The sequence below is a fragment of the Temnothorax curvispinosus genome, unplaced genomic scaffold, assembly GCF_003070985.1.
Source record: "Temnothorax curvispinosus isolate PA1 unplaced genomic scaffold, ASM307098v1 QBEX01010922.1, whole genome shotgun sequence".
NCBI classification, from domain to species: domain Eukaryota; kingdom Metazoa; phylum Arthropoda; class Insecta; order Hymenoptera; family Formicidae; genus Temnothorax; species Temnothorax curvispinosus.
Window position 1 is genome coordinate 149,161 of NW_020220702.1, and position 12,345 is coordinate 161,505.

A 12,345-nucleotide genomic window follows, 5' to 3' on the forward strand; every position below is an offset into this window, starting at 1 on the left:
TATACATATATATATCTAAATATATATGTATGTATATATACATTATATACATCCCATTTCGTGCTTTCACTGAAAATTTTCAAACGAAACTCTCCATATTGTAGTAGATCGTTTGAAAGGGCATAAAATATGAAAAATTTTGGCGCAAATCAGAGGTCGATACGTTGATCCGTTCGAGAGTTATTTAGGGTCAAAGTTCGAAAAAGCTCATTTTCTTATTCTCGAACAGGTATCGACCTCTTATGCCAAAATTTTTCTTATTTTATGCCCTTTCAAATGATATACTACAATATAGGGAGTTCTAGTTAAAATTTTTAAGTTAGGGTCGCCTTGGGGCACAACTCCCGCAACCCCCTTAAATGAGTTACCCCCTCGAAATGATCGAACACGTATTTCGCGATCTTTCATAATTTTTTTTAGCCGTTTCCGAAATATAGGGTGTGGACACTTTTCGTTAATTCGTTTGTCTATATATTACCGGTTATCAGGTTTGCAGACTGTAACGTGCTAAATAAACATATTTAAACGGTCTGTGCGTCCAAATTCAGAATAGAATTCTATTTATAATTTTATGTGCCATTGAAGAATCAAAATACGCGTATCAAATACATGCCAAACACATGAAAGAACACTCGGCATATAAAGTCATAGCTAGAATTCAGTTCTGAATCCTGACGCAAATTATAGTTTGTGTAAAACGAGTTTAAGTTGTCAAGATATAAAAAGTGTATTTTTTTAAATGTCGGCGTATAACGAGTTGCGATATAATATAGAAAATAATAGAATTTTATTTTGTAGCGTTAATTGTTAATTCTAATTGGCTAAGGCGCCTTGCCGGTTTGCTTCCAGGGGAAAGTAATTAAAATACCCATGCATCGACACCCCACGACCTCAAAGAATTCTTAAATGTCCAAGAGATTAATTATATAGAGTCGATATTCACGTGACAATCTGACGATCGTGAGCTGACCAGCAGATGCAACGTATAATGCAGCCTTCTTTACGGGTTAAATCCAATATACAACTGCAATCGACGTTCCACAAGATCTTCTTTTTCTTCAAATCATATAGCATGAGCATCGAGACGTTTCTAACAAATCCAACAGAAGTGGAGACGGCCATTATCAATTTATTGCCTAAAACATAATAGTAACTCGTGTTACTCTGTAAATTAAAGTGGAACACGTTGTACAATTATTTTCCACTTATCTTTCAATAGAATCTCAATTTCAGCAGGCGCAACAAAAAAAATATCATTCTTACACCTGCTGAACTTTTGTCAGCGTTAAAAAGTGACATAAAAAAAATATATATACTCTCTAAAAGTCGAATAGTGAAATGTAACTCAAACCGAGTGTAATACAAATGTAACGAAAAGTGAAAATTGAGTCTGCGCACTTCGAGTGATTCGCCACTCTAAGAAAGAGTAAAATTGTGCTTTATTAGTTGGAGTGAAATCACATTTCATTTGAGTGAAAGAGCCTTTTTCGAGTGCAGCAGATCAGTGTCCATAAGAGCAAATTATGTCACTCTACAATTTTGAGTGGAAAATTTCACTTGGTTATTCATTTATCATAGCTTTAGAGTAAGATCGCATCACTCCGGTAGAGTAGCCGCTCTAAAAATTTGAGTGAAAAATTCACTCCTACCTTATGAGCACCCGCATTTACTCAAATTAGAGTGACAACTCTCTCTTTTGGAGTGTCTACCGCAATCACTCTAATATATTAATGGCGAGACAACTCTACAATATTTGGAGAGTATACTTATAAAAAAGCATTGTAGTCATATCGCCTAGACCTGCAGCGGAGTGTCATATTATTCAAGGTATAATTGCTGTTCGCGCGATACATTAGCTTCGTATCGCTCGATGCTGACTCACCGTCGCTGCTCCATTTAACGTTGATAATTTTATTGAAGTTGGTTTTGTACGATGACAACTTTTCGCCGTTTTTATCAAATATATTTAGATGATTGCAATCGGTCACGGCGAACATGTCGTTGCAGCTCCAGTCGACCACCCTGATATTATCACCTTCAACACCAAAAGTCGTTTGAGAGACGGGAATTTAAAAGATAAACCTGAGACTTTGAATCGATTGCGATACGTACTACGCAAAGGGAATTGATCGGGCATGGACAACATCTTTTCCGCGCTTCCTATCAGGGTCCACTTGCGCGGCGCGCACTTCCAGCTTCCCTTCGTCTCGTATTCCGGACGCGGCGGATCCCGAGGCCGCACTATCGAGCCGCTAAAGCGTAAAATCTTGTCTTGATTTAATTCTGCCAAGAAGCATATTCCACTGTAATTCATTGTACGCTGGAAACATGGAAAAATCCTAAACGCAACGATATGACTATTGTTTGTATAGTTAACTTCAATTTATAATTTGCGCTAGTATAGAATTCAAAATTCTATTTTTCTCGCACTAAATAGAATTCAGAATATAATTATATTTATAATTTTATGCACTGTATAACGTGAGAAACATTTGAAAACTTAGAATATGCATATATATATATATATATATATGATGTATCAAATATTCAAATATTCATACGTGTGTATCAAAATTTCAAAATACACGGCATATAAAATTGTAAATAAAATTCTATCCTGAAATCTAACGCAAATTATAAAATTCGCTTGAAGTATAGCCTTTAGAATTTTTGTTTATTTAGAAAATAAAAAATAATAAATTGAAGAATTATTTACACGGGTATATTTTTATTATTGACCAAACTGACATTTATTTTTCCCGTTAACTCGACGTTTCGGGTGTCAGTCGCTGTCTTTCGATCCGGAACGACGTGTCACCGGTCGGTTCCGTTCACACCATGACTGCGGCTCGCTCTAGACTACGACTCTTTTAAACCTTGACAATGTTAGTTAAACGGCAAGAACTTTGTGAGCGACTAATGCAATTGCGAAAAATATAGAAATCTCTTGATAAGGACACAAAACCAATGTCGAAACGTCGAGTTAACGGGAAAAATAAATGTCAGTTTGGTCAATAATAAAACCTGTGTTAATTTTTCACTGACAAAACAAAGAATTTTGAATATATTTTTATATTAATTAGCACAATTATACCAATTGGATGTGCATGCATCAATTTCATTGCAATCAGACATTACCTGGCATTATAGCTCGCTCCATCATTATAGCACGCAAAGCTTTACGTCGGTATGTAACATCCAGCGAATCAACCTATTTTTTTTTTTTTTTTTTAAGAAAATCAAAATGTGATTACGCAATTGAGATCTTGATAATGTTTCGCATATTCATACCTGTTCACAAACGTCTATTACATGCGTATCCTCCTCCTCATCTGTCGTGTCGTCCTTTTTTAATAGATAACGAGCCATCTCGAAACTATAGCCGCGTCGGCACGGTAAGAATCTATCTCCCGAATAGATCTGTTTCGATATCAACGGACACGCTTTGATTTTTATGCAGTTAGAATACTGAAATTTCTGCGCGTCACGTTTCTCGGGACCCTCGCTGATAGCTTCGTGCGGGGTAGACGACAGAAGCCATTTCCGTGGAATAACCTTGATAAGACGTAAAAATCTTATATATCTTATAAAAAATCTATGTATATAATAAAAATTAAACTAATATATATATATATGGGAATATACATATACATATAATATACACAGCTATTTGTCATAGTGTGGAAAATTTCGAGCGTAGATTTCTTCCTTAAATCTCTGAGATGAAAGTGGAACAGTGTTAGTATGATTAGTATGATCTGTCGTTGGACGAAGTAGGTATAGAGATGTGCAAACTAAATACGAGTTGAATCAAATCGGGTGAGATACAAATTCAAATTTTTACGATTTGAATCCGAACTATTCAAAAATTTTCAATTTAGATGGATCAAATACAATTCATATTATACATTGTCAATTTTATAATAATAATAATAATAAATAGTAATAATACAATTTATTAATTATTAATAATAAAATTTTGCGATGCAAAAGGTGAGGTAACATATGTTGCTGTGAAACCTACCTGTTAACGTACAAGAAATTACAGTATGAATGACATTAAGAATACTAAAACATTGGAACATATACGATCCAAAACCACACGATCGCACACTCATGCACACACGTACTCACACGCACACACAGAAGCACGCACTCACGCACACTCGCAAAACAGGCATAGTAATATTCAAGTGGCGAGATTAGGTGGGCGAGTTTGACGAGAAGGCCAGTAACGATATGACTTGAGCAGCTACCGTGCGAAAAGAAGATAGTGAGGAGAAGGATTTTGTGGAAGAAGGCAGTTGGTTGTAGTATTTAACAGCAATACAGGAGAAAGAAGCACGGAATTTAGTAGTGCGATGCAAAGGAAAGAATAGGAGATCTATAGCTGACTGGTGTCAGGGGTATTAGGGGAATGGAACTCGAAATTGTAGTGAAGGAGGCGGCGAAGGTAAGAATGAGTATTGGTGTGGAGAAGAGAGAAAACAAGACAGCATAGGGGTGTAGGACAAATCGTGGAAGTATTTTAAGTCATCCGGAGCCTGGATGTAAAGGAGATATGTGGTCATATTTACGAATACAGTAAAAAAAAACGGAGGCAACAAATTTTGAATATGCAGTTGAATACGGTTTAGTAGTTGTTGGCTAAGTGCTGGAACATATGATAAAAAAAAGAGATGATTATAGAGACTGATAGACGTTGAGTTTTTGAGAGTTTGTAAGAATCATATCTAAAATGTGATAAAAAGGATATTCTGGGGGAAAAAAGAACGCGGTTAAGCAACTTTGGGGCCCACGATTAGTAATCAAATTATTTGGATATCGTAACCCTAATTTTACGTATTTGGACTAAAAATAACACCGCGTAACTAAAAGTCATAATTATTCTATCTATATCAAAGATTTTCAAGTTATATTAGTCAATTCTCTCAATTAGTTCTATCGATATTTAGTTACGCAAAGATAATGTTCATTTAAGGGGCGCTAAACAAAATGTTAAAATGCATAACTGTGGGCCAAATCGGTAAAAATTTTTCCCAGAATATAAGAGACGTAGATAAGCAAAAGCAGCATAACATTTAGTTATAAAGTTATATATTGCCTGTACGATCATGTTAACAGGTGCAATCAGTGAGTAGCATTCAGTATTATAACCGCTCACTGAGCGGCTAAGCAGCAGTCAAAAAGTTTATTTCTAATTTTTGACATGCTCTGTGATCCTATCAAATTGTAAGTAAAGGTTTGAATGTGCATAAAAAAATAGTAAGCTATGAGTATTGATAATAAAAAAATAAACTATTGTATATTATTTTATTTTAATTTTTATGTATGTAATTGGATAATGTTATTAGATATTACATTAGAGTATTTGATTTTTTTGCCTAATTGTTTCACTTACTGTGAAATTAAATAAAGCATATTTTATTAGTTTTATATTAAATATTTAAATATGTTTTTAGCTTTAAAAAGAATTTATATTATATAACTGATACCTATTATTTTTTCCTGCACATTAAAATATATTCTCTTATTATCTACGTGTAAAAATTCAATCTAATAATAATTATATTGTTAATTGAAAATTATATTTTAATTCAATTCGATTCGAAAGTATTTGATTCGCTTCGATTCGAATAAAATTTTGTCGATTCGATTCGACATCAAAAATCCTTGATTTGCATATCTCTAGTTCTAATGAAAATTTTTCATCGAACAATGAAGCATTATGATCTCGCAAGTTGTACTGCCGCGCCGGCTGGGATTGCACATTTCACGAAAGAGCTAGTTTGCAGAGAGACGCAAAGTTTGTACGCCCGGGATTATTTCAGATTTTAGCATATATTTCTCGGATTTATCTCTGACGAAGACTAATCCTTCAGTACATCAGTGTGATCGATTGATCGCCACTCAATCGTCAGCCCGCGACCGTCGCGCTGCTAATTGAAAGTTTCATTCCCACGGTGAATCGGTGGAGAGCACGGTGGGGCGCGAACCGGTCAGCGACGTTATATGCGATGCGAAAACGCCACGTATACGCGCCGCGCAGTTCGTGGGCCGTATCACCTGCGGTAAACTCTGTCTCTTGCAGGGGATGCTCCTCGAAATGAGAGACAATAAATTTAAAGAATGAGAGAGAGAGAGAGAGAGAGAGAGAGAGAGAGAGAGAGAGAAAGAGAGAGAGAGAGAGAGAAGTAGAGAAAGATACGGCGGTCGCTATACGACACCCTGATCTAAACAGCGTTTTCTTCGTCGCGAGCGTTCAAGCTCAACGCGAGTCCAACGCGTTACATTTAATTCCGATACGTTACATTCAATTTTCATGACATTTAATTTCGTAACATTCACGAAACGCCATAAAATGGTATTCGTGCGCATAAAATGCTACGCTACGAAGCGAGTCGCGTCACCGACTTGCCGCGAGCGATCTATACGAAAATCAAGCGAGATTTTGAAGGGAATAAAATTGATTCTTTTTGTCATTCACGTCGGAAATTCGACGGAATTTTCCATTTTACGCTTTGACTCGCGTTCGCGTAGCAAACCGGGACATCCCGGGGGAAGCGGTTTATGCACTTCTGCAACAGACAGCAGGCTGCAGTGCGCCGCGCAGAAGGAGAAAAGATTCTACCAGACGTAAAATCCAAAATTTTCTACGTCCGAGAGAGCGGCCGAGTGCGGAGGGTGCGGCTGGATAATTTCTGCTGGCGGCATTATGCACGAAGGGGTAATACCTTATACCGACCATTGTACCCCCTGCGAACATCTGGCTGTCCGGGTTAGTGATGGATGGGACAAGTTACCGAACCTGATTCCCGTAGCTGGACCCAATCTCACATATACACACGTTTGAAAAAGAAAAGGAAAAAAAGGGAGAATACTCCCGTGCGCTCGCGCATGTCGCGTCTTATAAAACCTTAATTTGCAAGATATCAAACAAACTCGGGAGAAATAATTTCACGCGCACGTTTGCGTAGCAAAAATATAAGATTTATCTGCCTGCATACAAAGGCGTAATATTTATTCTATATATACCTATATAACTTCGTGATTATATTACATGGCGCAATTCCAAGAATCTTAAAAAAGGATATAAATCTAAAATACATTCTATATACATCTCATTAAATTAAAATAAAAGGCTCAGGCATTTCCAGCTCTGAGAGACTTATTTGTTTATCTCGTATATCGACTTTATTTTCGCTCGCGCGAAACATTTAAATGTGGAAAATCGAGATCTTGTTTCTCTTAAATATCTCGAGCGTTCAAAAATGAATTCCAATTTCAAAACGAGATTCCAATTTGCGGCGATATGTACTTATACGATAACACCGCCGCCGCGCGCCGCGCCGGCCGGCTAGGTACGATCGCGCGACGCAACGCGACGATCTAAAATCGCTCGAAGCTAAGCGACTCGTAAGCACGACGATCTCCCACCACTTTCTCTCTCGACACCCGTTACGAGAGTAGCATTAGATCGTACGTTAGACACGCGATTGGCTCCCGCCGGATGCGAAGAGGTTGGGCCAGGTGGGCCATCAGGGGGCACATGACGCGATTGGCAGCACAAACAGCCGCGGAGGAAGGGGGGACAAAACGAGTTAGCGAATCCATAGCGTCACTATAAACGAATTATTACGCCTGTTTATTGGTTTTCCTTGTTTACGAGCTTATTCCGTCCGTGGAACGACTAATTAATTAATTAACCTCGCCATTGATTCAACTGAATACATTAGTGGAGCGAATACATTACCGAAGCGATTACATGCATTAAGACGTAATATAAATTAATTAAAGTACATCAAGTACAATTTATCAATTAGAGGCAAGGAAGAAGTTATTTTTGTAATCCTATACCTGTAATAAAATTGCTAACAAAAAATCCACTTCAAATTGAAAGAAAATCTAATAGAAAATTGAGTAGAAAATCGCTATATCTGTACGTTAACTATTTTATTTATTTTTAATAGTTTGATTAATTACTTATAAAGGAAATATATGTATCAAAGATTTTTAAAAATTTGTTACTTATTTAATTATATAACATGTCAATTTAATACATATTGCTGACTTTGATATAATTTGTGTAAATATTTATTAAAAAAAAAAATAAATATTAAAATATAAAATATTTGGTATAAAAATTTTGTAAGTATATTAATATATATATATTGTCAAAACATTATCGCATACAGAAGAGTTTAGAATAAAGGTAAATTAATTCTAATTTAATTTCTAATTCGAGACATTGATTAGTTAAAAATAGGATAAGGAGAGACTATATTAGTTAATGGAAAAAATAGATAAAAAATTTTTAAGACAATAAGTCATATGAAAGCTTCTCCCTACTCTAAAAATTGAAAAGTTTTTCTCTGTCTTAAAAATTTGTTATCCAATTTTTTTTTTAACTGACTCAAATAACCCCCTATTATTTTATTATAGTTAGTTTATAAATTGTAAATGTTAAACGTAAATAAATTTCAATAAAATTCCATTATCTCTTAAAATTAGTAAAACATTTTTTGGGCGGCAACTGACATTTTTCTTTTTTTCTCAAGATTTTCTTCTGTGAATTTTATAATACACAGAACATTTTAAAATTCTTCACACTTGAATTTCCAACTAATTTCAAACAAAATAGTTTTAAAATAAATTTTCTATATATACAAGATAATAATTTTAATACAAGATATTCTTATACGCAATCAATAATAGAATGCTATTATTCCTCTAGGCTGACAAAATCTCGCGGTACGCGTCGCGCGCCGGAAGACACGAGAGCGATTTTCCCGTGCGTCTTGATCGAGGGCGCGAAATGCGTGCGCCGAGATCAAGTGGGGGGACACGGCCCTCTCCCGGGCTTCGAGACGGGGCGCAGGATGCGGAATGCACGACGTAGAACGTAGGACGTAGATTCTCCGCGGGTGGGGAGTCCTCCGGTGCACAGCATCCTTCGCAGCGGCGAAGCGACCGAACTGGTCCTGAGAGACACGGCGAGGGGGGCTCGTGAGCCGGAGCCGTGGCGTGGCGGGCCCCGTTTCTGGGTCCGCTGTCTGCAGCCCTCAGTCGCTCGCTGATGCTTGGACGAGCAGGAGTGTCAAGTTATCCTAGGGCACGACTCGTCGCGATTCTGCCAATTTTTCATTTTTTGGGGGAGAAGAGAGGGGAGGTGGGATGGAGACAAGAAAAGGGTAATGATTCGCGCTCGCGCCGACTTCGAATCGACATCTGGTCGACCGCCGCTGTCTCATTTTGCCGAATCGGCCGAGCGAATAATCGAGATCAACTCTCGAAGATCACCGAGAATAATCCAGGATATTCGAGTTGTCACGTAGTGGGATCGCAAGGAAGGTGGTGGAAGGAAAATCTGAGATGAGTTTTCTCCCTCTTTTGGATCTTGAAACAGCGGGATCGATAACGAGTCGATGATCGCTATTTCACGCCACTCGATTCTTGCCACTCTCTACCTTGAGCCCCGCTTCCCGCCCTGTGGGTCCTGATCAATGATCAATCAGTTTGTTGCGGACAATTAACCGATGTCCTTCGATCTGCGCCAAATTAGAAACGGAGTATCGAGATATTGATATAACGAAACATAGACGTACATACGGATATTTCGCCGAGAAGTGTCGATTGACAGTGCAATTTTACTGTTTAATTGAATTTACTGTAGATTACCTCCGTATCACAACCTTAATCAAATTATCGACATTGAAGACAAATCGTTATAGGTAAGGGCACGATGAAAGGACCCCCCCCTTTCCCTCTCCAAGACGATGGAAGAAGATTACAAAGTTATATCGAAGTTTCAATCGTTTCCCTCGGAGTTCGCTCGAGAGTCTGTGCTTCCCGTAACTCGTCATCGTACGTTGCGAAAGGGATACGTTATAATATTTTGTCGTCTTGTGTGAGGAGAACGGTTTCACTTCTGAACTGTCAGTGTGCAAAACAGACGGATCTTTAAAAAAAAAAAAACAAAAAAAAAAGAAAACCACGGATGTGTTATCATGACTAGACAGTATTGGTCAATGTTACAGAAAAACTGACGCTCTTGACGTTGAACAAGAGTCCCTGGTAGGACTTTGTGATCGCAATCGTTCCGTATGAAAAATACATCTCAGTTCGCATAAGTTCGTTTTGGCTGGCCTCGGCGCCTATGCCACGAGGCGTGGTTCGTCGCAGACGAGTTTTACCGCGAATGGGTCACGCGATAAAATTCGTCGAACATCGGTGGATTATCGCGGAAGATTTCCGGTGAAATCGCGACCGTATACCGCCGTCGATCGTCGCCGATATGATCGCGTTCTTACATAGTGCGTTTGGATTCCGATGTGCGTGCCGAGTTGGATTACGCCGCGGGGTTACTCGACAGAGTGATCGAGGAAGTGGGAGTCGGCTGTGATCACCGCGCGGCCGTGCCAAGCTGAGCCGCGCCGCGCCGCGCCGGTCGGGATCGATCGAGCGGAAAGGCAAAAAATCATTCCGGCAAACGAGGATCCCGGAGGCCTCGCGTCGTTACAAGGATCAAGGATCAATGATCTCGGTGCGATGATTTTTCGAATTCTCCGCGGGGAAATACAGTTAGGCGTTTTAATGTTTTCCCCGGTCGCTCGCCGTGGATATCTCGGAAACCGCGTCGAGAGTAAACGAGTAACACGCGCGCCACGGTTGGAATGATACTTTATTTATGGAGACGATCGCACGAATCTCTCTGATCCCATCGCTTCCGCCAGGCGAATGCAAGATCTTCGACTTCACGCCTCTCGCGCTATAACGAAACGTCACGCCTCTATACTCTGTGTGTTTTCAAGACAAGACTTTTTTTGCTATGTGGAGAAAGAAAGAGAAAGAGTGACCGATAAAAAAGGAGAGATTTATCAACTTCCTGCAAATTTAGAACGTGAGAGATAGGCCGCCTTGCAACTATAATATCTCGTATGCTCAATAAACATAAAACAGATGAGTACAAGATCGTGTTGTAAGCTGCGAAAAATCAAAAGTATTCTTTATGCGCGGCCAAACAGAAGGAATTCCCTCTCGACAGGAGACTAGATGGTAATTATAAGTTCCACGCCGATGTTAAAGGGAGTGGGCAGTTTATACCGAGACTGCAAGCGGTAGATAGATACGTGAGATTCTGTAAGCTGCAAAAGGCTCGACGCACGAGTGACACGTGAAGGAATAAAGCACAACGTCTGGAGAAGCTGAGGCACACGCGAACGCGAACAGACCTCGCGCCACCTTCACTGAGGAGGAAACGTCTCTGGAGACTTCGACGCGTGCACAGGAACTTCGCTGGTAAGTCAATGCATTGCAAGCTGCACCGAGTTCTCCCCCGCCCCCCCTCCCGCAACTGAATCTTGAACTACGAGAAATTCGACTTTTTTCAATCTAAGTATAAAACATGGTAGATATTAAAGCGGGGAGACGCCTGAATACTGAAACCTTTTTAATCAAATACTTTTCGGACGCTTTAATTTACGGATCGATCGTGGCGTTATACGTTTATTTTTCCATTCCCGTGACACCCTCTCGATAAGTAACGTCTGCGCCTCCCGGCGATTGCCCATCCCGCTGTATTTTTTTCCTCCGTGATAATTCCCAGATAGCAAGAAACACAGCCGTGCCATTGTTTTACGGGATATGTATGAACGGAAAAGCAGGTCTCTTTCCCGAGCTATCATTCTCAATCAGCCGCGGCGGCTTGATATCGTCAGCATGATTTTGTGTTATTATCTCCTGGCAAAAACTCGTTTATAATTATCATTGCCTTATATGCGTTATTGGCCTCTAAACAGTCTAAACTACAGCGGAGATATACCAACATCTTTTTTTTTCGTCATATTATGCTGTTATCTATGAGGATAAAAATTGTGAGGGACGGAGCAGAGATACGTCTTCAACGGTTTAACTCGCGATACGGAAGTATCGGGTTAAAAATGTAAAAAAAAGAAGATAAAGAGATACAAGAGCGAACGTGAAGATATGAAGGTCGGAAAGATGACACACGAGGATTCTTTCTTTGCTGAAACTGGTTTCGAGCGCGATACTCGATTTTCAGACACTTCCGCCACGCGTTGCGAGTCTATGAAACGCGCAAGTGCAGTCATTACGAGGACAACGATAAACTTCGAACCCCTTCTAGAATACAGACCTCTCGGCGATCGCGACCTCACGCGCTCTTAATCCTGTCGAGGTACAACGATCGTGAGTTGGCCGGTTATCGAGTTAACTGCGGCAATAACTTCGTAATACGACTTTGTTGCCGGAGATCTCGAGTTTCGTTTCTCTCTCTCTCTCTCTCTCTCTCTCTCTCTCTCTCTCTCTCTCTCTCTCTCTCTCTCT

General features: G+C 39.3%; 1 protein-coding gene across 3 annotated transcripts in view; it reads right to left on the bottom strand.

The window, feature by feature from the left end:
* The window catches only part of LOC112460904 (protein cortex-like), a 49,334-nt gene that overhangs the window by 5,331 nt on the left and 31,658 nt on the right, over window positions 1-12,345 (bottom strand). For all 3 annotated transcript variants that reach the window (XM_025025836.1, XM_025025835.1, XM_025025837.1), the window contains 5 exons: window positions 3,292-3,555; window positions 3,139-3,211; window positions 2,113-2,283; window positions 1,883-2,035; window positions 944-1,136 (listed from right to left, as the gene is read on the bottom strand). In XM_025025836.1, coding sequence (XP_024881604.1) covers window positions 944-1,136; window positions 1,883-2,035; window positions 2,113-2,283; window positions 3,139-3,211; window positions 3,292-3,555 — 854 coding nt within the window. The remainder of the gene's footprint in view (window positions 1-943; window positions 1,137-1,882; window positions 2,036-2,112; window positions 2,284-3,138; window positions 3,212-3,291; window positions 3,556-12,345) is intronic.